The following is a 25,364-nucleotide window of genomic DNA, read 5'->3' as shown; positions in this document are numbered from 1 at the left end:
ATGTAGTTACTGCGAGCTGTGAGCACAATGGCTAGGAGTTAATGTGATTGATCAAAGTTATTGTGCAGCTAATTAAAGAAAAAGATATGTCCTTCAGGATATAACCGGCTGAACTTTCGGTTTCTTTCTTTCCATTTACATACTGATCGTAGATCGACGGCTCAAGCCATAAAGCATTATCGATCAGCTGGATAAATTAAAATGAGATCAGCCATTATTTTATGCACCAACTGCAATTTAAATTTAGTTCCTTTGTGTGCAGACAAAAGTTCTACAACTTAATCGTGTTATCACTTGAATTAAATCCACTTTGCTTCCATTATTTCTTCTGGTAGGATTAATTAGGTGGGAACCTGTGTTGACCGCACCTGTCAATTCTAGACACATTTGCTAAGATAACACAAATTTCTGCTTAACAAAAGTTCTATCATATGGATATCTTAAAGGAAGCGCGGACTCTCGTTGAAATAAACAGAATGATGACATCCCAAATCGAATCTATGACCGCGAATAGGACGAAATCGGTCGTAGCCCATTTCTTTGCGTGCATTTCAATGGGTCGAGTACTCTGAGTCATCTGCAGCCATCGTTCTTTCGAATATCATTTATCTTGTGTTGTCTCAAGTCTCAGTTACTGAATAAACGCATATCCAACGATGCAATATTTCTATATGTGTGTGTGAGTAACCGGTACACTATTAGTGACAGATTATCGGTTTGAGTATCCATATCTCGATGTGTGAATAGTTAATAGTTCGGGGTAAGCGCCTGCCCTCCCGAAGTGCTACTGCGTGCGGAGCACATCCGTTAGATATCCATTGGGAATCACAGCCCTTGGGCATCCACTAGACATCGAATATGAAAAGAAACAGAAGTTTATTCGGAGTAACAGATGAACGATTGTTTATTTGTTTAGTTACCATTGAATCTAACGCTGGCATATAACGCCAACTGTTTGTCTCTTCCTAACAGACAAAATTTCTCGTGTGCTTTGTAAGCATAAGAAATTCAAAAGATCATCTTTGCCAAAATTTATGGCGTACAGTCAACAACAGCGATCTGTTGACGCTTGTTAGTTATTGACATTAAATAAATAGGAGATCAAGTTCTTGCACGAAATTTCAGTTGTACTAATGAGGTCAAACGCTGAATGTCCTTTCTCAAATTTGTACACTTTAGTTTCCTCGTTAGTAAACAGAACATGTGCGCATATGTACTTACCTGGTCGTTTGTTTGTGGACCAGCCTGCGTTTTATAGATTTTGTTGTTACGTAAGCGTATCCTAATACTCATGGATCTGTCAGTATTGGACTCCTAGTAGGTTATCCTGCCTTAGTTTTTCCGCAGGCCACTGGGACGGAACTGCAATGAATTGTCTTTCCTGTTTTCCAGCGCCGCTTGTTTTTCTTCTTTGTTTATCTGTTTTTGCCATGATCAATGTCATCATCATCGGTGACGGCAACAACGTTAACACCGTCATCGTCAACAGTATCACCACCAGCAGCTTGATCGTATAATCTCTCTTAACATGGGTCATGTTTGTTGTCGTTATGGATGATGATGATGTTGTTGTTGTTGTTAGCCGCAGTGATGATAGTAATGTTTTAAGCACTCGCCATTCTGCGCGTGTCTGCAATTGTAGCCCATGTTGACGGCCACAGTGATGGCGGCGCTGCTGATGATGCTGATAGTATACCATTACATAAGCGTTACCAGCGATGGCGACTACGATGACGATGTTCGTGTTAAAACCGTCGCCGCCACTGCAGCAGCGCCACTGCCACCCATCTGCGTAACGTGATGATCGTCAGTATAATTATTATCAGCAACACGGGACCATCACTGTGTCAAATAAATAATGCCGGCATAAATAACAACAACAACAGAAAATATGACTCATGCTGCCGCTGCCGGTGCCGCTACTCATCATCTACAGTCTGGCAATAGCGAAATCGGTTGTGGTAGCGGTAGTAGCAATAACTACTGCTATTACGAATGATACCGCCAATTCTGCTATTTTTCGTATTAGAATAAATGTGTTATGAAACGTGTTTAAATAGTTATCATCAACCGCGGCCGTACGGTATGTTGGGTTTCTTGCGACGTGCGATCTCGCCCTGGCGCCAGTCGTCAACTCCACACAATTTTCGTTTTTTTCTCTTAGTTTTTTTGGATCACTCGTTATGAAGCCGGTTTTTTTTCAGAGTTTTCTAGGAGCTTGTTAAACTCGACTTTTTAAGGTTGGACTTATCTCAGTTTTCCATATTCCTGTTTTCCTGTTCCTTCACCGCCCACTCGATAAATAGGCTCTGTGCTTTCCGTGTTCTAGTAAACCATTTGTGAATTGGTCCAATCCCATGAGTCCGAAATGTGCCGTCAACGTTGCCGATCTGGCCGTCAGTGGATAAATGGATCGTTCTGCAGCTATCGGCCAAAAAACTCCGTTCTACTGTACAATGTAAATTTTTTTCATTATATGGATATTCATATGAAATGCTCTGGGTGGGGAGTCCAGTGTACAGTGGTATAGACGGGCGTATGGAAAGAATAGGAGCATTACCAGTCGCGACTTTTACAATAACATGGGTTTTAGTTTGATGCCACCGCCTGCTCCTCCTCCGACGAGGAAGACTACGGCAAAGAAAGCTATCGCAAACGTGTGTCGGCTAATGGGGCTGCCTGTTGCGCTGATAAAGGCGATAACCAGCGTCTCTATATTAGCCATGTCGGTCGGCCATCGCGACAAAGTCGACGATGGACCCTCCGTCATTCCCAATGGGGACAGGACAGACGCTTTGCCGATGGAGGCGGCCGATGTCTTACAACGATTGGCCGCTCTGAAAACACTACAGCGGAACTGACGGTTCTTTTCGCTGTAGTAGTTGTAAGCGTGCTGGTCGTGTGGCGGCCATAGTAGCCAGCAACCGACATATTGATTTAGCGGTGCGTTCGTTCTGCGTCGATTTTTCGTTTCTTGCTGACCAAATGCCTAAATAAAGTATCACGCTATCAAGCTGATAGGACCAACGACCAACTAATATGACGCTTCTCCTCGTCTTTATTTACCTTCGTTCTCTGCATCCATTTTGTCGACTTCATTGTTCTTTCGTGATGTGAATTTTTTTGTCGTCCTGGTGTCCTACTTTCGTTGCTCCTGCCGCTCCTTCCGACGAATATGCGCGAAAACCGATCTCCCAGGGCTCACGGACGAGGTGGATATAAGTTCCGCTTGTCCTTCGCGTCGTTGTACATCCGATCGAACTTCCAAAGTGCTTGGTCCTGCCGCCGCTGCAATGGGAAAGTGGAAGCAATGGGTGGCGCACAAATGGTTAAGGCGTACGGGGTAGCAGTAGTAGGATCAAAGGCCGGTGGAATCGGATTCAGCTGTATCATATAGAATGTTAGCTTGCCTATGGCAGTTTGATCAAGTCAGTTGGTACTCAGCGGCTGACCGACCGTCAGCGGAAGCAACACTGGCTGCTGATTCTAGTACTCCGACCACTTAACGAGCTAACAGTAAATACCAACAGATCGACGGGCCTGAGCGACTATGAGTAAGCGTCACTTAACCTGCGTGCTGACCGTCAGAGGGGCGCCGACTAAGTAGACCGGTTGACGCGATTCAGGCGCTATACGCAGCTCACGCCACTACTGCTAAACTAAGCTGAGTTAAAGTCTGGCCAACGTACGTGGTCGCCGTCTTCATGCTACTGCTGTTGTAACTGTACCAAATCGGCAGATGAGTCGTCGTTTGCGTCCGCGAAAGTCCGGTTTAGAGCAAAGAGTAGAGCTTATCTGCTCTGCATCGGTAAACGAACAACTGACTATTATGGACGAGTCGTTCTCAGAGACGCACAAGCAAGCCGATGACGATGATAAACGAGGCTTAGAATAGGAGTAACGGCAGAGTTACCACCTCCGTCAGCCTCAGTTTGGCCAGATACAATTCAACCAGCCACGCAGGGTATGATCGTGGTGGAACAATGATGAATTGAGCCTCAGATGGCAATGATGGTGACAACGTTTCAGTTGAATAGCGTTCGAGGTAGCGACGGTGTAGGTGCTGATGACCGGCTGCGAGTGAGACGCCTTCGACTTGAGCGAGCCGTCCTGCTAATATCGCTCTGGATAATCCTGGTATCGTTATTACCTGTTGGTGTTTCAGCTGTTGCTCTGCCGTACTCTAATTTCTACTCATTATTGATCGGCTACGTAGGCAAGCAAGCGTGGCGACGCTACATCGGTGCTGATGCCCAGTGGCCGGTGAGTGGTAACCTTCTTGACATGTGATGATTTCATATGAAGATTCTCCAAAGAAAGAAAAAATCTATAGTTATAAATTGGAGCTGATTATATGATTTTGCTATATATGACTCAATAAAAGCAGTAGCGAAAGCGACAGTCTTGTAGTAAATGATAATAAACACGATAAAAATTAACACCTAATATGGTTCTCTCGTTCTTCAGCGCCACTATCATTATACATAATATCTCATATATACCACGTCATTTTTTCTCACTCGAAGTATTCACTATAGGCACGATACGTTAGTAACTCGTTTTCAGTTTTCTTCACATCTCACGTGACCTACGTAGCGCTGCTTTAACTCGACGCTTTAATTACTTCACTTGAGGAGTTATTCTTTCTGCTTCATCTCATCTTCTTTTTGCTTAGAGTAATAGTAATAATGGCACCGGTAGAAGATTTTACCACTAACTAATTACTAGCGGATAGCTGGCTGCTAATTTTTCTTGCTGCTTCACGCGCAAGGCGGGACGCTTGTCTGTCTTCCGAGCGAAACGCTACATCATATGAGGACCGGTCAGTCTGTATGTGTGTCTTAGCGCGTTTGTACTCAGCTCTCTCAGTGCGTGCTTATCTCTTATCAGATTTTCAAGCCTTCGGTATATTGTTTGCTGCACTACGTGTTTTCTCTTTCCATATATATGTCCTTTCGTAATCGGTAGGGTTAAGAGTTCCCCTAGAGTCGGAGTTAGGATACATTTAGTAGCACCAGCAGAAGTGGCATCACCGGTAGCGTTACTTGATCGCTTGCTTGGAGTCCTGCAATTCCTCCGGCTTTTCCTTCCCTAATGCTGCTGCCGCTGCCATATTTCTTGCCACCGTTTCTAGTCGCATCGGAGCATGCAGCGGCAGTGGCCGCATCCTCGGCAGATAACTTTTGCGGCACCACTATCGCGACGCTCGGTGTGCTACCGCCGTCAGCCGCTTTGGCCGGTAAATTGTGTTGACTAGTTTAATTGTGGCACTCAGTCGCGCTATGCCCATCTCCTTCTTCTTGTCTGTAGCTGCCGCTGTTGTTGTTCATACCTCCTTCGTGATTTGTAGTGGCAGCAGGCCAACACGCTGGTTTTGTTAGCCGACGCTGCTTACTTGGCGCCGCTGGCTGGAAGAGAAATGTTAAGACCTCCACACGCATCGCGTTGCACACATCGTCGCGTTGCTGTGATCCATCCATTCCTCCGTCCATCGGTAGCCCGGCCCAGTTCAGCCCAACCACCCGTCCGCCCCATTTGTCTGACGTCTTCTAGCACAACAGCGGCGGCGCGCTGGCGCCGGCGCAAACACAACCATCGTCGTCGCCACGACGAAGATTACTGCCGCCTCCGTCACCTGCCCCTCTTGCGGCCACCATCACTATACTACATACATAGATATATAAATAGGTAAGTGTAGTTAGGTGTCGAAACGACATCATTAACTATGCGCACCGCTGTCTATATATATATATATATATATATATATATGTATATATATAGCAGCTCTACAAGGTCCTGATACTTCTACCGCCACGGTTGCCTATTTTCGCGCGGGCAGGCCGACAGGTAACGTTGGACAATCGGATGAACGGTTGCTTTCACGACGATAGATGTGCAGCGCAGTGAAAAGCAGGATGGCCGCAGCGACGACAGAAGCGGGAAGACCGCACGGGCTAGATCTAGTTAGCCCTGGTTAGCTATAGTCCCGCGGCGTCGAAACGTTGACTGTGGTACTAACACCAAGAGCAACGGCGGCAGCAACAGCGAACGCTGTAGAAGCGGCCAGGCTTCTTTCTACCCAAACCAACTATGCTAGAGCGATTACATAGTGGAGCTGTTGCAAGTCTGCCTATCCTATCCGTCCTTTTCTCACCGGTTCAGGACCCAGTCGCGGAAGTCCATCACTAGCGCAGATCAACATCAACAACCAACAGTCGAGAACGACGGTCGCAATGACAGTTGTTAGGCCGCATCGGAAAGAGATGCTGACGTTGTCGTCGTTGCCTCTTCAGTCTAGCCGCCACCACCCCCACAGCTACGGCTGGTGCCGCGCGCGCTGCCCAGACTGGCCGGTGGCCTGATCACCATGCGCGTAACGCGATGGCAACGGCGATCACTGTGGTGATGACATTAAGCACACGATAAAGGAAAACTCCCCGTTAAAAAATGCGGCTTTTAGCCACTATATACAGGTCGCTGCATCTGGTAAATGTATGGTAGATAGTACTAGAAACGTCAACGTCTGGCAGTAGCGTTAACCTACCACAGATAGACACAATACATTATAGGACTATATTCGACAGCTAACAGTAGTAAATTCAATTTATTTAGTACTAATAATGGTAATGAGTAAATGCATTTTATCGGACTGCTACTGATTGTATGTTTGACGAGGTGTGCGACGAGTGCCCTGCCCCTCTTTACAATTTAGTACAGCCATAGCTAACTGTGTACATAAGTTGACTGGTAAGCATATACTAAATCTACCGGTGCCGAACGCCCTTTTATTGGCCAACGAGTATCTATTTGCTTAAAGCTTCAGTATGTTTCATTATAGCGCAAAATGTCGGAATTCTTCGATCAGTTTACATCAGCCCTGTGACGCGTTCTTTTTTATCCATGAACTCTGCCCATCCTGGTACCCCGTCACTTGTAAAAAAACAGTGTATTATTATTGTATTTGCATGCACGATACATGTCAGTAACTTAAAAAAGGAGCAGGTCAGACTCGTTCCTGATATTGCGCATGTGGCGAGCGACTCCATTTGTCTATCTAGAAGTGATAAAACTATGATTTTTACTACTCATTTGGTATGGTGATTATGTAAACGACATAGCCTCTTTACTATGTCGCTTGCTAAGCCGTGCAGTTCTGCAGTTCTTCTCTCCGAAATCCGCTTGGAAAGTTCACTAAATGAATGATTCATTCGACCTGCTCTGAGTGTCTCCTCGTTTTTGCTAGTACATTCTGTGGTGCCTCTACTAGACACGAACAGTAGAATAACCTAAGTTGCCCTGGTCAGAAGGCCTAAGTGGTAAAGTGGCAAAAATATTAAACGCACCTATGGCTTCATTAGTGCCTTTCCCATTAGCGTGCTACATAGACGACCAAGCTGAACTATATTTTTTCTAGCTTATTTTCATTGTCTTGCCATCATCACAGTATCGGTTTTATACATACAGCATTTACTTCCCTGCTGAAAAAGCGTCTGAGCGAACGAGAGGAAAAAGCAAACGCGACGCTTGACAATTAACGGTTAGAAAAAGTGAAAGGTCCCACGACGTGCGCGAGAGACGATTTTCTGCCCTCTTGCCTTACTAAAGTATCGTTGCTGCTTTTTGTGGCATCGTATTGCTTCTCCAGCCAGCCAGTCTGCCAACCAGCTTGTCGTGCTAGTAATGTAACGCGCTGACGTGAGTCCATGCATTTATGTAAGACATCTTTGGGTTACTGCGTTCGTGCTGATGCCGTTGTTAAATTTCGTCCCGATATTCGTTCCTGTGTTCGCTCGGCCGTTCTTTGGCCTGCTCGCTCGCTCATCCGCGCGAGCGCACGTCTCTGTGTATGTTGTGAGCGGCCATGATGTATTAGTACATATTTGAGCATCAATGGTCGTTTACACTGCGGGGTTTCTATGTGTTTGGTCAACATTCTTTGGCGGTGGTCCATTTGTCGATTTGCGCGTTCACCCATCCGTCTACGTAAATAGATACAAATAAATAAATAATAATCGTCGAAGCCATAAACGACGTCATGCACAAGCACACACAGAAGTAGCTGAAACACTTAGCTATAAGGACGGCAGCATCGACCACAGTGGCGTCCTTAATGAAATCGAAGAGGCCGTAGACAAGGGCGGTGCGACGAGACATCCACGTAAAACAGCAATAGCGGACGTTGTTGCAGGTAGACACAGACACGCGCTTGCGCACAGAAACGTACATATCTGGCTTAGGATCGCGATTGTGTTCCGCAGCACATGCTACTGACAATCAATAATATTATTGTTTTTCGGCTATCTGGAAACAAAGCGACGACTTGGACGCCTAGTATTCGTTAGGTTAGGGTCATAGGATCGACGGGTACCCACGCTCGAGCGGCTAAATAAATCCCTTCTGTGACCGATCTAATTTCCAACGATAAGCTCATCAGCTTTCATTGAAGATGTTTATCGACCGCCACTGATGAACGCTGAGGCTGCAATTAGGCGATTATTCCACCGTGAAAGTACCATGCAACAATTCTACCGTTGTTCGCGCGCCATATGTGGGGGTGTATGGATATATCCTCTTAACGTTCGTCTCGCATAGTATGCTCGTGTTTCAAAATGTATATCCGACAGGACAGCTCGAAGTTTTAGCTTAACTTTGTTTTGAGTGAAATATTTACGATCACCGACACGACTGTTGTTGTAATTGGCCATGTAGAAGTTCGCAAAACATTCCCTGCGTCACTTACTCTTATTATTAAACCGCGCTATCTATTATCAGACAGATAAGCTGCCACTAACCTGAACAGTAGCTAATTAGCTATCTGCTACTGCTGAACTTTGCTGGGGTCGCGGCCAGTCGAGGTGGCTACCTTGGGTAGGCCGATTGCTGTCGCTGTTTTACCCCCAGCCGTTATCACCGCAACCGCCGACACCGCAGCCCCAATCACTTTGCCCTTTCGTCCATATCTACTGCCTGTGTCGACTACTGTCTGTCCAAGCGGGCATACTTAGATTTTTCTGCTACTGCGGCCGTCGACAACAAGCTAGCTTTATGCCAGCTATTAGTTTGTTATAATACACACGATAGGTAGTCTAGTGATGATGATACTCGGATAGTGACGACTATCCGTGCTGGCCATTGCTGTCGACGAAGAGGGCAACCGAAAGGCCGCATTTACCGTGGTTATATCCACACCAGCTGTAAAGGGTTGTTCAGCATTTAGTAACATTAGATACAAATAGGACGGATAGGAACGGGACAGGCCGGAACAACGTTTGTCAATAAGAACTGTTTCCTGTCAATTTTGTTGACGCTGATTCGTTAGAACGGTGGTCTGTCAGCAACGGTTGCATAGTGATCTGATCAACGAGCGGGAGCAGGGAGGACTGCGTAAGTCGACAACGACTGACTGTTGCGACGTCTGATGAACGCGAAGGGCCACCAAAAGCGAAAGTCTACGGCTTCAACAGCTGCTGCCCGCGGTAATGTTGCTGTTGATAATGGCGGTAGCGACGGCGGTAAAGGAACGTGATTGCGCCGGGAAAGGTATCAAAATGGCGGTTAAAAGTACTTGTCGAAACAGTTGCGTTGGGAAGACGGGGGATGCTGGCTCGACGGTAACACTGCGAAACGCACGTCACTTGGGGTGCTACCGCTCCTAGTTGTTGTTGTATTAGTGCTGGTTGTGCCGAGCGTACGCTGCCTTTAAGTTACTATTCGAACCATAGTGCTCTGTGAGGCCTAAATGTTAGATACCTTGGGAACTAGCGGCGGTATCGACTTATGAACGCGCTGCTTGATTGTTGTTTATTCGCTTTATTGCCTATGCGCATCTCGATTTTTTGTCCCTTAGTTCGTGTGTCTATCCACTCGACCAACCAACTTAGAAATGATGTAGATTATTCTGCTTTTTTTTAACACTATATATATATATATGATATAATTTATCGTTATATGGTATAATTTGGAAGCAATTTTTAATACCTCTGCGTCATTACCGCTCCCTTCCGCTGCCGTTTTCCATGAAAGATGTATATATATGCTGAAATATGTCGTACTTCGTTTCGCGCTTGTCGGTCATGCTGACGATAATAATGATAAGTAAATCTGCCGTATCGTCCTCGCAAGTAACTTTCAATTGTTTTGTAGTGAACTACGCGGTTCAGCATCGCCTGGTGAGAATAGCACCATTTTTAACTCACTCACGCAGTCAATCTGATGGCCGTCGCATCGCCATCATCGGTCACTGATGATTATGTACAGCGCTGGCGATCTTGGTCGCCGTTTAACCAGCAGGCTACACCGCTAAGTTCGCACGGCATTAGGATACGATTTGATCACACCGCCGTCAGTGGGTAAACTGCTACATCACTGTAATGCTGCCAGTGCTTGAGCCAAAAACGCTGACGCGGTCGAAGCTGCTGCTGCTGTTGTTGTTGTTGACGTTTTTTTAACATTGTCGTAAAGCCTAGAATGGAATATCAAATGGAACGCCGCTCCGTTGGGACTATTGGGAGGAAATGGATGGTCGTCTAATGCGGTCTACGAAATAGCAGTTGTACTAGCAAAAGGACTATGACGCTATCAGCAGCTAGAAATGTTGATGGCAAATCCACGCCCGGCTACGCCATCGCCTCTGATTCCACTGGTCTTCAGATACTCGAGATTCTCAGTGTCGATGTCAATGTGTGCCGCATGCGAACTTTTTGCTGCTGCTGCTGCTGCTGCCAGAAGGTAGCGCTTCTGGACACTCGGAATACGAGCGATTCTGGCGCTAGTGCCATTGTTAGAGTTCCTGATACATCAAGAAACAGGCATTCGACCAATACTCAGTGCATAGCAGCCACAGCAGAACCACAGCGCAGGTAAATGTCAAAAACACCATCAGGCGAACGGCGGCCGAGGTGACGGCGGGCGGGGGGATGCAGGTGGTGATACTGTTGTTGACTATGGGGTCGGTCATTCGATCGTCTGCCGCCCCGTCGGCACGAACGGTCGCTAGCACCTGCCTGCTTCGAAGACAGGTTTCTGTGCACGCATCACAGCGAGGCGATGCAACGGCCTGTGACAATACATTACCATCATGATGCGAATCCGCCGCTCGTGGGGCGCACTAAGATCGACTTGCTGTGCTGGCTCTCTAGGACAGCGCTAGATGGCCGTGGCAATAAACGCTGCTGCTACTGACACTGATGCTCATCTGAAGTGCTTCAAGACTTGAAACTGGTTGGACCGCTACGTGCTCCGTATCGAACTAAACTATAATAGTCTATGTGGACGGTTTTTTTTGAGACGTCGTTGTCTCCGCGAACGTCGCTCACGATAAATACCAACATTGTAACGACTAAACACTGAGTATTTATTGATGGAGACCGTTGAACTATCGCCATCGGTCTTAGATCGAGGGGGAGAGGTTGCTCGTTGGCAACACGACTAGAAAAATGAGAGGAAAGAAAAACCGATGATGATGATGATAGAGAAAAAGGGGGTAGAAGAAAAGGCCCAAGAGAGAAGAATCAGAAAACGACGTCCTTTTCCAGGCTTCTTTTTCGACTATCCCAGCTAGGCAGAGGGTTGCAATTGGTATTGAAATTTTAGATGGACTGGAACCGGGTGAAAAGGGTGAAGGTTTCCGAGCGCAACGGTAGAAAACCGAAGAAGGAAAGAAAGATATGGTGAAACGAAGGAGCATTTAAACGAAAATACAGCCCTTCAAAGCATCGAAACGAACAACTGAACGACCGCTGTCAGTGTTTGGTAAATGGCACTAAAGACGAAAGAGCTGGGTTAAGCTGCTGCGGCCGCTGACAACAGTAATATAACAACAGTTTTGTTATCATCGCCGTAATCGACCAAATCGAGAACAGCGACGTCAGAGGTAGGCAGGCAGGCAGTCGTGCTCGCTAAAATAGACCGATTTGGTGCTCAACAGAATGTCCCCATCAGGCAGAGTACTATAATACTTATGCGAACGTCACTGACTGTTTCGTTCGGAAAGCGAAGTCGGCCACTCGCTTAGCTGACCTGGAGCTTAAGTTATAGTGTCATGACCAGGCGGCTACGGCAGCCTCGCACTACGTCTTTTGCTTCGGTCCTAATCTTTTGTCAGTACCTCAACTCATGCCAAATACCGAGAATGAGCGAGGCGAGTACACTAAGTAAACGGTCGAAGACTGTTCGAGATGCGCGGACGTTACATAGCCGCAGAAAAAAGGAGAAGGCCAGAATCCTCCGCTCTGGCGCATTCATGCTGCTGGTGCAGTTGATGGTAGATTCCTTTGTCGCGCGGATATCGGTAGAAGCCGCTTACACCTCTACGACATTTTTTCTCGGATATGACGGTGTAGCACAGTGCTCCTTTGACGCTGGCTTGCTCGGGTAGTATGCCGATCGCCGGTCTCAACTAGTATCGCTGCGGACGCTCACGCCGCAGCTGCCGCTGCCAACAACGACAATGACACGCAACGCAATCTGCTGCCGCGATAAATTTTCGTGAATACACCATTAACGGGGCAGCCAGGCCATGTCAGTGTCGGTAAAAGTGTATCTAATCCTCGTTAGGACATGCGTCAGAATGTGGTATACTTCGGCTATGCCTTCGCGGCCGAACTGCAGGACGTAAGATGATGATGACGACGATGAAACAGAATCCACCCTCTGAACTGTGATACACTGAAAAATACTAAACTGAAATTATTTTCAGGTCAGTGATCACACGGCGTTTGAGATCGTGGCATAATAGCAACAGTTGAAAAACAAATATATAACGTCGGAAGATTTATCACATCAGCAGTTATATTACAACTCCCACTACCGTATAATATGTTATAATAATACATTATACTGGATGACGATGAACTGGGTCTGCAATCGCTAAAACAATGCAACAACCTTCATGTATGTCAGTTCATATTCATTCACTATACAATCGTATAATAGTTTATCTAATATATTGGCGTATATAAACGATCGGTTTTGGGCCGTCAGTTCTTTCGGGATTTTGTTAGGACAGTTCCTCTTCTATTAGGACGAGATGCGGCGACTAACTGCGGCCACATTCCAACATCCGGGCGGCGGGAGGTTCCATAGGGCTGAGCCGTCTTGTACCGTGCTATTTGATTCTTCCCTCTAGACAGCCGGTAACGCGGTGCATACGATGCGAGTACTGCTGTTGATATTTTCGGCCGGCAAGTCGGCAAGCCAGGTTATCAAGCAAGTAAACTACACATATATAGAGAAAACTATCGAACCATGGCCAGTTTAGTCCGATCATAGATGGACTAGTACGCGCTACTGGGGTTATGCCACGACCATGGCTCCGGTCCCCGTCACTATCGTCTCCTATAACATATCCAATGGCTTCGCCGTGCTTTGTTGATTTTCTCTCTCTCGCGCCCTCTGTCTGATTATCAAAATGCATATATAGCAGGAAATCGGCTGTACGCATGATTGGGTAGCCCTTTGGCTTGGCGGCAAGCCAGTTACCTTTCTAGCCGGCGTTTCAATGCAGTTACCGCTGCCGCCGCTGTTCCTCGCGGCCGTGTCAGTTGACGCTAGCTGTCGTTGTTTTCTCAACCTCGACTGCAGCGATCACACGACATGACTCTTCCCTCATTCGGGGTCACGGCGACACTTTTAAGCATGGACCAACAAGCATGGGTCGTCGTCGTTGTGGTTCCAGCCGTGCAGACGGCCCTGCCGTCTGCAGTTAACAGCAGGCAACACCAGCGTCTCAGTTTCACGGCGAGGAGCTGTAACCCGTTGCCTCCTTATCTTCTTATCGGCGCGTTATCGCCTATGGGCTGCCGCGCCATGCCCTCCAGATAATCACTCAGAAAAAGAAAGACGATTGTATACGACGTAGCGCCGACGACAACAGCAAAACGTCCGTACCGCTGATGTCGTTGTTGTCGACCCCTCCGCAAAGCCAGTACAAGATGGCGTCGGGGTAGAGCATCGAGGCATGCCGCTACTGCTATGTTGGTAAGACCAGCTCATACATCGCCTTTCCAATGCCGGCCGAAAGTCACTTCACCCCCTCCCCGCCCCGCTGCTGTCACCGCCGCCGCGGAAGTCGCTTGTTTCGCCGTTGCATGAAGACGAAAGCATCCGCACCGGTAGCAGCGCCAGTGTTGAGGTCTGGCTCTACCCCATTAGTAGCCAGTCAACCGCCAGACCATAGTAGCCAAGGGGGTTCGTAGTCGCGGTGACAGCTATGAAAGCCCGTTGTACAGTTAAGCAGTGCAGCCCCAGTATATGGCGTTGAAATCTGACAGCTGTGCGTCTTTGCGGCGGGCTTTGGGAGTCTGAAAAAGCTAGAGATGTATTGAGCAATGATCACCGGCTAAAATGTGACGACGGGTTTCGCCTGCTGCTGCTGCTGCTGGCGATTGTCTTCCCGTTTCACGCTTCAGTTTGCTTTGTTGCTGATGATCATTACGCTAGTCTGTGATCTCTATCTAATATTCAAACAATGTAGTCGCTATCTATTGAACGGTAGACTTGTGACGTTGTCTGGCGATCCTCTCTTATTCTATTACATCTGAGAATTTAAGGTGTATATATATATATATCAGCGGATCGTTGTTTATCTATTTGCATCGATGGGTGGCTCAGGGAATCAATTCATGCCGGATCAACTAGAAGATAATGAGTTTTAGTCAAACTCGTTACGTATAGATTCATTTAGCAGTGGTTTCATATGGTATATGTTTTGCGAGCCTTTTGAAAGAGCGCACATGAGTAAATTTTTATCGATATGCAGAATACTCAATATCTAGATAAAGGCGTCTAGGCGTAGCCGGTTTAGTACGCGATTGCTCTAGCTGAGTATAGCAAAGACCTATCGCCTATTACCGCGTGGCTGAACAGACCTGCAGCAAGATGCGCAAACTAGCTAAAAGTTTCCTGTTCCGTTCCGTAGAAAAATTATACTACAGTTTTCTGAATGGGCTTCATAAATGTATTTCATTCTTCGCACTCTCGTGCTCCTCTACTTCGTCCGATTCGACGATGAGAAAGAACAAAAGGAGAAGGAGGAACGCATGTATTAGTCCTTCGTTTCCCTCAACGATACGAAGAAAATACCGCCAGCCAGCTAGCCAACCAGCGGTGATGGCTGCTGGTGAGTAAAAGAGCGCTCTTTTTTGTCGACTCCGTCGCCTTTTTCACTAGCATCAAAATATTCGAAGGGACAGAACGACGTCAGATGTCCGATGTTCTATCTATTCAGTTTACTTCGTCGCCGTGTGCTAGACAAGCTGGCGCTAGCCTTCTTTGTCTGCCCTCCGGCCTTCCTATCTCTGTCGTAGCATCACAGCACAAGCCGCTCAGTCCTCATCGGCCGGCCGGTGGATCGAGCTCGCGCATTAGATTGATGGGCTTCTTGAATGGCCTAAGGTCGCCGCTGCTGCTGCCGCCCATACCCCTTTCAACTCAACGATCTCAATAGTTTCGGCAACAGACCCATCACTACTGGCGTCCCTGTTGCTCCTGAAACAACCGGCGTAGGGCCCAGGCGAGTGCAGTTCCAGTACGTAGAATAATAATACAAACGCGGGCCAGTTTGGCACTACTAGCCATCGGGCTGTCCTGGGTCTGCTGGCGCCATCGCTGCCGCCGCTTCTAACGTTGTCGAATTCTTCTTTCGGCCCGATGGATCTGCGCCTTCCACTTTTCGCGCATACTTCGCCAGGGCTGGTAGGGGCCGTGTCGACTGGCGTACACCAGGGCCGCTCACGGCGCGCAGTAAGAGCCACGAAACCAGGCGAACTACGAGCAGCTAGCTATGTTGAACGAAAACGAAGAAACAACGAAGCGAAGTATGTGGTTACGGCGAAAAGCATCATTCCTCGAGGAGCAACCGCTTCAACCAGCTCTGTACATACACGTATACGTTCGTACTAGATGGTTACGACTTCTAATGCCGTTGCGACTGCTTACGGCTGTTGGCGTCTCTGTTCGCTGTTCTCTGAGCAGCAATTGCTCGACTTACGTTGCCCCGCTTGGGACCAACGAGAAGACGACGGAGAAGCAAAAAAGAAAGTGAAGCAGGCTTGTATTCTTGGCCCTACTGGCGCTGGTCGCTTTGTTACTGCTAGTCCAGCTGCTGTTGCTACTGGTCGATTACTGAATTTGCTGCTACTGCTGCTGTACCGTGAGGTGCTGCTCGCGCGGACGAGCAGTCGAGTGAGCGAGGTAAAGCTCAATTTGACCACTGACTCCTGAATGGCTGGCCCTTCTCCTCGACAAAATTGGATTCCCCGACGCTGCTAAAAAAACGGCGGATCATAGATACTCACTGGCAGCTAAGCAGAGCAGCATACGGCAGGATATGTGGCCGACGTCTGCACGCAGCACAACCAGCCAGAAAGTTCCGCTTGTCCGATCTTCGCTCGGTGACAGCGACTGGTGCTGCCCCATCACGTCCACCATCAACGACAAGACTACAATACGCCATGCAGCCATCACAGTCGCCACTAGACGTTTTCACTATCGGCGAGAGAGAGTCAATAGTAGCAGCGGTATCAAGCGGAGACTGTCTGTGGTTTAACGGCTAGCTTCGTGATGAGACTTGATAAGAATGGGTTAACTAGGCTTCTTGGCATTCCGATAAAACGCATCGAATTAATATTTAGCATATATTTAACGATGAAAAGGTACCGATGCTGCTGTGGTTGCTGAAACGAGATCTGTTTGGCCCTTGCTAAAAAAAGCCGTATTTGCTGTTGACGATTATATATACTGGGAGCCGTCACCGCTCGCAATTATTTGCCCCGACAGGACAGAGAGAAGGAGCTAATGTAAAATACTGAAGGTGATGTCGGCATCCAGCGTATCCCCCTGAGTATCGACGACATAATGTGGACAGCACTAGACGATATGGTGTCGGCGACTAACGCCTTGGCATAGTCACCACGAGGACTAGCGCCGCATGTTGCTATGTCTCACAGACCGTTTGGACGATACGCAGACAGTCGCTTATTGCCTATATCCTTGTATATTGGATGTGTGATAGTATATTGGCGGGCGGAGCTCTGCTAGTGGCTGCATCCGCTTAGGCAAAGCGGCAGTGCGACGTCTTCGGCGCCACTTCGGCCGACCATGAAGCGCGACAAAAACGAAGTCGCGGGAAGTAATCCCTCGTTGCTTGGCATGGTAGTATGACCACGCCGCGTGGCCAGGCTGGAGGGGAGCAGATTCGTCGGCAGAACGGTGTCCGGTCGATGTCAAGTATTGGGTATTTCGACTGCGTCCGCTGCGGCCAGTCAAATCTTCGTCGTCGTCCGATCGAGATAACAGCGTCGCAACAGTGGTGTTACGGCGGCCAATGCTTGGTCAGCCGGTGAGTCTGGTCGCACATCCGCGCGCGAACCAGCGCCGCACATGGCATAAACGATACAACAAGGCACTATCTCAAAACGGATCTCGCGCGGGAAGGTATCATCACGCATCAACGTAGAGCCAGCTAGCAACAGTGGCATATGCTACACCGCACTAGCGGCAAGTGGAACTAACCGCGTTACTAGTCGTTTCAGCCGAATCAGTGATATGAATCGAACGGAAGAAGGGTTTGAGCCGCGTAGAGCTAGTGCTGACAGCGACGCCAGGGCCACAGGCGTCACCAGAAAGAGGGGCTCGCTGCGTTGCGTATGTACGTATATGCTGTCGATTTTTGTCCAGTTGCTTTTGCTCGCCAGTCAGCAACGCCTGACCAACCGTTTGCTTGTGCTCGCTTGATCGATCAGAACATTTCGCTGCTGTTGCGGTATTCGCTGGCAATACGGCTGCAAGTAATGATGAGTTCTTATAATAATCATCGTTATAGGTGGCGAACTACTAGTGTCCATATACGATTCGATATGTGCCAACTCTTCGGGCAGCAACAAACAGTGCCGCGGCAGATGCGTCAATTACGGTCGGAAGGGAACAATAGTTTTGCTCGACAAGCTCAACAGCAGCGGCGGCAGCAACAGCGCCACCAGCAACAACAATGGCGGCTCCGACGACAGCGACACTTGTTGTCGTGGGCATTAGTTTTTCCTGTTTCCTTCACAGAACCGTTAGATGCATTCGTATTGTGAGCTAATATAGTCGTATTATCTCATAAAATGTATAGGTATGCAAGGGGGAACCTAAGGCGGAATTTAGTTTGCTAATTGCCCCTATATCGATGTGGTTGACACATTTCATATGTGTAGTGCATTTGTTTACCTCAAGGGCTATATTGAAAATGAATTTGATATTACTATTACGATAATTTGAGAAAAATATGAGTCATAATTTGATATTTTATTATAATTGAGCTAATAATTATCATTACTACGATATGCACTTTTGCTTAAATATTAGCTACGTACATATACAAAGAGTTTGGTATTGTCATGTACGTGAACGGGCGAACTAAAGCTATATTCGCATAATCTGATACTATCTAAGCTTCATTAAGCGTCAGTGGTCATAGCCTCAGAGATGGCGTAACCAGCTGAGCCCAAGTTGGGCCCTTTATTGCACGGTTAGTAAGAATGTATGTTGACAAGTGTAAGAGACAGTAACATCGATGTAGTTGTTGATTGAGTAATGGAGAAGCACACGAAGATACGTAATACCATATGCGTGACGTTCATTGAACACTGGCTAATGCGTCGTATCGTTTCTAATTTCGTACCCCGTTTCGACCACAAATAATCTCATTTCTCTACTCTGAAGTCTCTTTTATTTGAAAATATTTTTTTCAGCTCGAAGCGATTACTTCAACGAGAGATTCAGCGATTTTTACATTTTTGTCGGCAATCGTTATATCATAGTAATATAGACTCAAGACCCGTGTGGGTAAATCATTTCACTCTAACTTGCTATGAGATCTTGCCAATGCAGTGACACGGCCATTATGACAACTAAATGATTTCGTAAATACAAATCTGGTTTACTTATTTTAATTTTCGATTTAAAATGTCCAGCGTTCAGCTGTAGAAGGCGTCAGTGAATCTGAGCCTATTACATATCGTTATTTTCCATTTCTTTTCTTGCGCCATTAGAAAATGTTTCTTCTTCTTTTTTTGTCTGATTTCCTCTTTGTCGGTTTGCCTGTCTTGTCTCACTGCAGCTGGCGCCCTATAACCTGCGGCTTTGGCCCCCTGGGGGCCAATACGGCAGTGGCTAGAGCTGCGACAGTCATTGGCTCTTCAAAGTGACACTGTCTGTCTGTCTGTCTGTCTGTCTGTCCGTCTGTTCTATCCTGCTTGCCCGACCCTGCAGTAGTCGAAATAAGCTACTGCCTACAGTCCGCTGCAATCCGAAGATGGCGTCATCCGTGGCGCGGTCCGGGCGCTGCTCATGATGTTGGCGGCCGTCGAGACGGCGCCGTTGCACCGCCGCTAAAGCTGCCAAACCGATGTTGACTTAGCATTCAAATGAATCTATTACATTATATAACAAAGGCAAACACCGCAGCCATGGCCAGCTTCAGGGGCAGCGTCGGCGAAATACTCTGTGTTTCAGTATTCTGGAGCCGTTTCAGTGAAATGGCCACGCTATGGAGCGGTGCCCTGCGTTGTACCACTTTATTTTTGTAACTGTTGACGCGCTATTACGATTAATTAACACGGATATTTGGCCACTACAGATGGACCAATCTGCTCACCCGCTTCGATAGAGTAAACATTGGCCGATCCGTTGCTGTTGCTGATGTGGTGGTTACATCAGCTTCGACGATCGGTATCAGCTTCAGTGGATGACGGGATGGCGGCGCAAACAGCAGTAACATTGACGAATCAACTTACAAAAAAGGGAAGCAACAGAAACGAGGAATGTTCGATAGTAGCTAACCAATGAAGACGACATTAGAAAAATCTAATGAGACTAAGATTTTAACGCGTATAGAATATGAGGCATATAGGAACTAAGGGTGATGCAAAAGCGTAGCATTCGTGTGCGCCTTGGAGACAGGTACTGAAAACACGAGTAACACCTGAAAGCTACAATAGACATTCGTTTCCTGCTATAACAGAGGGCGGACCTTATTATTGTTATTGAAGTCTGGTTACATAGCTATTAATACAAAGGTTTAGAGGCTCTCTTCCACAAGAGTTCGCAACTATCTGTGTCTAACAAGTGGAATCAGTACCTTTTGCTCAAAGCCGCATGTTGTTACACGCCAGCATATCAGCATCACGCTGCAGGTGTCAGTGCCTTCAAGCTTCAATCGCCACCTGGGTTTCCTTCAAATTCCCTAGCATTCAACTATACCCCCACCCTTCAGGATTTGCATTGTCCGGTCCTGATGGCCGATACCAGGTTTATGTTGGTGATGAAAAATCACCGACGACATTGCTCATAGCGACAATTTCAGTCACCCCGCCACAGTAAGAGCAGCAGAATTTGCAATAGTAGATTATTGACTAGGTTATAACTACCGGCGGATTTATTATTGCTTGAGGAAGGCGAGGTAAACATCAAATGCGGATTCGCGGTCTGTGCATCGTTGCAATACCTACATCTGCGTTAACTAACATTGAGCTGTCATAGACTATGGTTGCGTAAATAGCCAGTGTGACGGTCAGTTTCCTATAGGCTAAGCGGTGTACAACCTTATAGCCGTTAAATATAGGCACCTCTTCCTCTAAAAAGAAATGTATTGTTTTTTTTATTCGGTATATCTGGTACCTAGAAACATGGCTGCCGGTAATAGAAACACCTTTATTCTTAGAAAAAGGTATGCAAACAAGAAATATATACATATATTAGAGAGAAAGGCAGGTTAGTTCGTCTAATATGATATGCATAAAAATAATAAAGATGACATAATGATAACCCAGCATGTAGCTATTTCAATCTAATGCTTATGCTACTTCACAGAGTTGACGCCTCCAATGTCTTCATCCAATCAGAGTCCTTCACCGCTGCCCCATGCGGATGTTCGATATTGGGCAAATGATCGGTACCCGTACTCGGGGCCGCGCGAAATTGTCGGCGACAAAGAGTGGCAGAAGAATCCAGCGCTTTGGAATCCCGCTACACACTACCGCGACTTTCGAAGCGTATCAAGTCCAGCAGCAGCATACGGCAGTACATTCGAAAGTGTAGACAGCAGCAACAGCAGCACGGACGGACATCGCGGGGCAGGAGGCGACGGGGGCGGCGGTATCGACTACAGTCGGAACACGTCCAGCGATACGTTGTACAATAACAGCGCTGGCAGCGGAAGTAGTTCCCTGAGCCACCGGAGTACAGCAGCGACGAATCTTACGACGAACGCCGGTAGCAACAATAACAGTCGGTTACTAGCAAAAGCAATTGATAGCAATAGCAATAGCAACAGCAACAGTAGCGGGCCGGTCGGAAGAACTTCATCCGAGGACGCAGCAAGTGGTCATCTCGAAACGCTTAAAGGTCCTGTCGACGCCGGCGGCGGAGGCCGAATTGATATGTCACCGTCATCTAATCATCTTGACACGTCGAGGTAAGTGAAAATGCTTGAATACAACAACGCGAACGACTAAATGCACGTGTCTAGAGATATGCAGTGGCACTGATAAAAGCGAGCATGGTTTAGCTAATATTAGACAAGCGCTTCTACAGTAACAAGTAAAAAAACTAGCAAGGAACTCTTCTGGACATAATTTACTAAATGCGTAATTCTGTTTTTCTCTAAGACCTTATTTAATTGACCGCCAAATGCCGTTGACTTCAAGGGTTCCAAATTTTTTTAACTTCGGCAACGCGGCACTAATTATACTGCTCTAGCGGAATTATGCACGAGTATTAAGAATTTCGTACTTTTTAAATACTAAAATATAGAGCATTGAAGAATAGATAATGGTTTTGCGGCATCGGGTCAGGTTCTAACGACTGCGACTATTTTTTTTTACAGAACGCACATTTTAAGCGAGGATCGTAGCACTGCACGAGCACTTGGTCGGCATAGTGAATTGTCAGCAGGATATCGGCCAGGTAGTGGTTTGGTTGGTTCAGGAAGTCCCGGAGTAAGTATCGGGAGCCCATACGGATCCGTGGCGACGGGTGGAACCGCAGGTGGCGGAGGTGGCAGCCATTTGCGAAAACCCCCATATTCATACAGTACCCTCATATCCTTTGCCATTAATAGCAGCCCCACGAAGAAGATGACCCTTGCTGATATCTACAATTGGATCTGTCTCAACTTCCCTTTCTACAAGGAAGCAGGCTCCGGATGGAAGGTGAGTGTCAATGAGCTGAAAACGGTACATACACTGGAAATTTTCCTTTAGCCTTTTTTGCTTGACTGTCACCCTGTTCTTTGATATAATTTTATACGCATATATAGTATAGAATTTAACCTGATACGCGACCGATAGCAAACAAAATCCGCAGTGGGACATTGTCCCGCGCGCTCTCTTTAGTACAACTAGTTACGAGTCCGGTAGACGGGTAATTCGCACACAGGCAGCGAAGTCATTACTTCGTACGCTCGGTAAAGGCAGTATCCCATGATGCAACGCTCAGGCAAAAGGAAAATTGATGCTGCATATTCCAATAGAATCCGAAAATCGATGATGGCCGCTGGCGTTATCAGCCAACGGCTTTTTGACTCGAACCCTCTCCATTTATTATATATTCACTTAGAGGAAAGACCATACGATTTCCCGTCAGCGCCTTGCGTGTGAGGTCTTTTCGATGCACAGCGAACGTCGTCGTAGATATATGGATATTCCATTCATTAGTTACTACCGGCGAACGTACTTTAATCATAGTCGAACATTGTATCCTTCTATTAGTCTATCTCTTCTTTTTTTCGCTACACGTACCACCTTACTCGAAACCCAGTATACTAAGATGTGTGAGCGTGGCCGTTCATGGATGTACATATATATGTACTTAACAGGTTGTTAGAGAGCTGCTCTTTCAATGGATATGCGCGCTCAGATGCGCATCCGGCAAAGCTGACACAACAGCCGAAACGAGATCCATGCCAAGTTCTTGTTTTATCCACCACGAACTGAATTGTGAATTTGTCAGCGGGCGGATTCAAGCGATGGCGGCGGCGGCGGCGGCGGCGGCGGCGGCGACGGCGGCAGCGACAATAACAACAACCAGCATCGAACTGAAGCAGGCACACCAAACAGCCAGTCAGTCAGCCAGCCAGCCAGCCGATTTGGCCCCCACTGAAACAACCACGGCAGCGGCAACGTTGGACCAGCAGCTGCACCAGCGGCGCCGTATGACTTTTACCGCTGTGGTTTCTGCTGTTCTTGCCGTTTTCAGAAAACGGATCGTATCCTCTGTGGGGCTGATGTACTTTTGGAGCCGATTCTAGTGTGTGGTGCTAGGTTGATTGGAGCGGACGGGCGCGCTGGAACGGGGCAGTTCAGCAACTAGCCAAGTGAACGGCTCAACGGGTCGAGCCAAGCCGCTGGGAAAATTTGTGCAAAATGAGTTGTTGCTCGGCCTAGTTGCCTGACAGCCTAGCTGACTTTTGGCTAGCCGCCTGTCACCCTGCGTTGGCTGTCTCGGCGGCGTTTGTCTCGAGCAATACGAGAGAGACGGGAAACTGAAGAGGTGACGGTGCCATTAGCTCAGTCAGGCCAGTTTGTACGTTTACTGTGTCTATCCCCAAAGAGAAAGCACCAACCAGTCGGCCAGCCAGCTAACATCGTGTCGTTTTCAAGACTACGTTGGTGGCAAACTGTGAGCCGCATGCGGCAAGAGGGTGGTAGCAGCTCGACCACAGCGAAAGAGTTGTCGTTTTGATGGAGCGTTTTCTCGTCGAAGCCGTCGTCGTCGTCGTTGTTGTCGGTTCATCGGTGCTGCTGGTCGTGGTAGACGCTACGACGGCTGTACTCGTGGCGCCACTAACAGCACTAGACCAACTGCAGAATAGCGGCTGGCGGCTTTGTTGTAGTCGTCGTTCACTCCAGTACACGCGCTCAAGACGCTCTTAAGCGCTGCCAAGGTCGCAGGGGTGTTCCGAATCGTGGCGTCACTGAGCTGAGCTGGCTCGGTGATGGTCGTTTCGCTAGTTGCTGGCTTGTCCGCTTGTTCGACAGTCGCTCGCATGAGTCGACGCGGATGAGTACTGCTACTCCGTTGCTGCCTTTGCCGCCGCCATTGACGTCGCACTATCGCCGGCAACTTTCGGCCGAGTTCGGAAAACGTTACTTCACTGGCACAACTTGCTTCTGCCTAGCAACCAGTACGAGCGCCATTACTTCTAATAGTAGTAAGACTATATATATATGGTAGTCTTACTATCCACGACGGCGTTATTGGTTGCTGATGACGTTGCTGTTGTTCCTGTCCGGACAAGAGAGCCAGAGGAATAAGTCAGGTGGCCGGTCGTTTTATTAGATGCTTGTCGTTGATACTGATGATACCACTACATAGTGTGGAATATACTCTTACACAATTTGTTTCATGCAAAATAGTCGGGTTTAGTCAGATTTTATCATTATATTTTTTCTCTTACTGTTTGATTATTATCATATGTTTACTCCTCCTATTGTGAGAAGGGTCGTTTTGGGTTGCTAGTGTGCAGAAACCGCTGAAGTCTGCAAAAAGATTTTCACTGCAAATAGATAGGCTGGAATAAACTTAGATTGTAATATTGTGAAAATGAAGTTCTAAATACTTCGATAGGATGTTAAGTCTTATCTGCATAAAGGTAGCTGAAAAATATCAGTGCTTAGTGCAGAAAAAATAGACAAGTTCGTGAAAGTTCGCAAATCCTTCAGAAGCTTGTCTAACTTTTAATATATTTTCTAAAAGTTAATACACGACAGTTTATCATCCCGTACTAGCGTTTTGGCCTACAAAGCTCGTGGCGTCTAGCTATCCGTAAATATTGAATAATATCATTTGATCTTGTTTCTTCGTGAGAAGTTAATACATGAGCGGTCGCGACATACAATCAATGTTGCTTTTTTTTTCTCTAAATTATACAAATGCCTATAATCATAATAATATAAGTTCAGTTACGTAATCTGTGTATTTGAATTGGCGCGAGCCTATCGATAGTTAGCTTGCTACTAAGCTAGCTATCGATAGGCTCGCGTTTCGGAGAGAGGGGTAGTAGTACGTAGTAGTAGTAGTAGTAGTACGTAGTAGTAGTAGTACGTAGTAGTAGTAGTAGTAGTAGTAGTAGTAGTAGTACGTAGTAGTACGTAGTAGTAGTAGTAGTAGTAGTAGTACGTAGTAGTAGTAGTACGTAGTAGTAGTAGTACGTAGTAGTAGTAGTAGTAGTAGTAGTAGTAGTAGTAGTAGTACGTAGTAGTAGTAGTAGTACGTAGTAGTACGTAGTAGTAGTAGTAGTACGTAGTAGTACGTAGTAGTAGTAGTACGTAGTAGTAGTAGTAGTACGTAGTAGTAGTAGTAGTAGTAGTAGTACGTAGTAGTAC

At 47.0% G+C, this 25,364-nt stretch overlaps 1 protein-coding gene across 3 annotated transcripts in view; it reads left to right on the top strand.

Annotated features, from left to right (window-relative positions):
* LOC111263179 (uncharacterized) overlaps positions 1-24,877 on the top strand; it is a 47,165-nt gene extending 22,288 nt beyond the window's left edge. The window contains exons 1-3 of one of the 3 annotated variants that reach the window (XM_086969489.1): positions 15,355-17,647; positions 17,822-21,454; positions 21,866-24,877. In XM_086969489.1, coding sequence (XP_086825615.1) covers positions 20,865-21,454; positions 21,866-22,241 — 966 coding nt within the window. In that variant the 5' untranslated portion in view covers positions 15,355-17,647; positions 17,822-20,864 and the 3' untranslated portion in view covers positions 22,242-24,877. Of the gene's footprint in view, positions 1-15,354; positions 21,455-21,865 lie in introns of those variants that run through there. The other 2 variants (XM_086969490.1, XM_022838061.2) reach the window with 2 other exon arrangements.
* Positions 24,878-25,364: the final 487 nt, after the last annotated feature.

This window comes from Varroa jacobsoni, unplaced genomic scaffold, assembly GCF_002532875.2.
Source record: "Varroa jacobsoni isolate VJ856 unplaced genomic scaffold, vjacob_1.0 scaffold_740, whole genome shotgun sequence".
Lineage (NCBI taxonomy): Eukaryota > Metazoa > Arthropoda > Arachnida > Mesostigmata > Varroidae > Varroa > Varroa jacobsoni.
The sequence above is the reverse complement of the archived record's forward strand: the minus strand, read 5'-3'. Positions and strand labels throughout refer to the sequence as shown.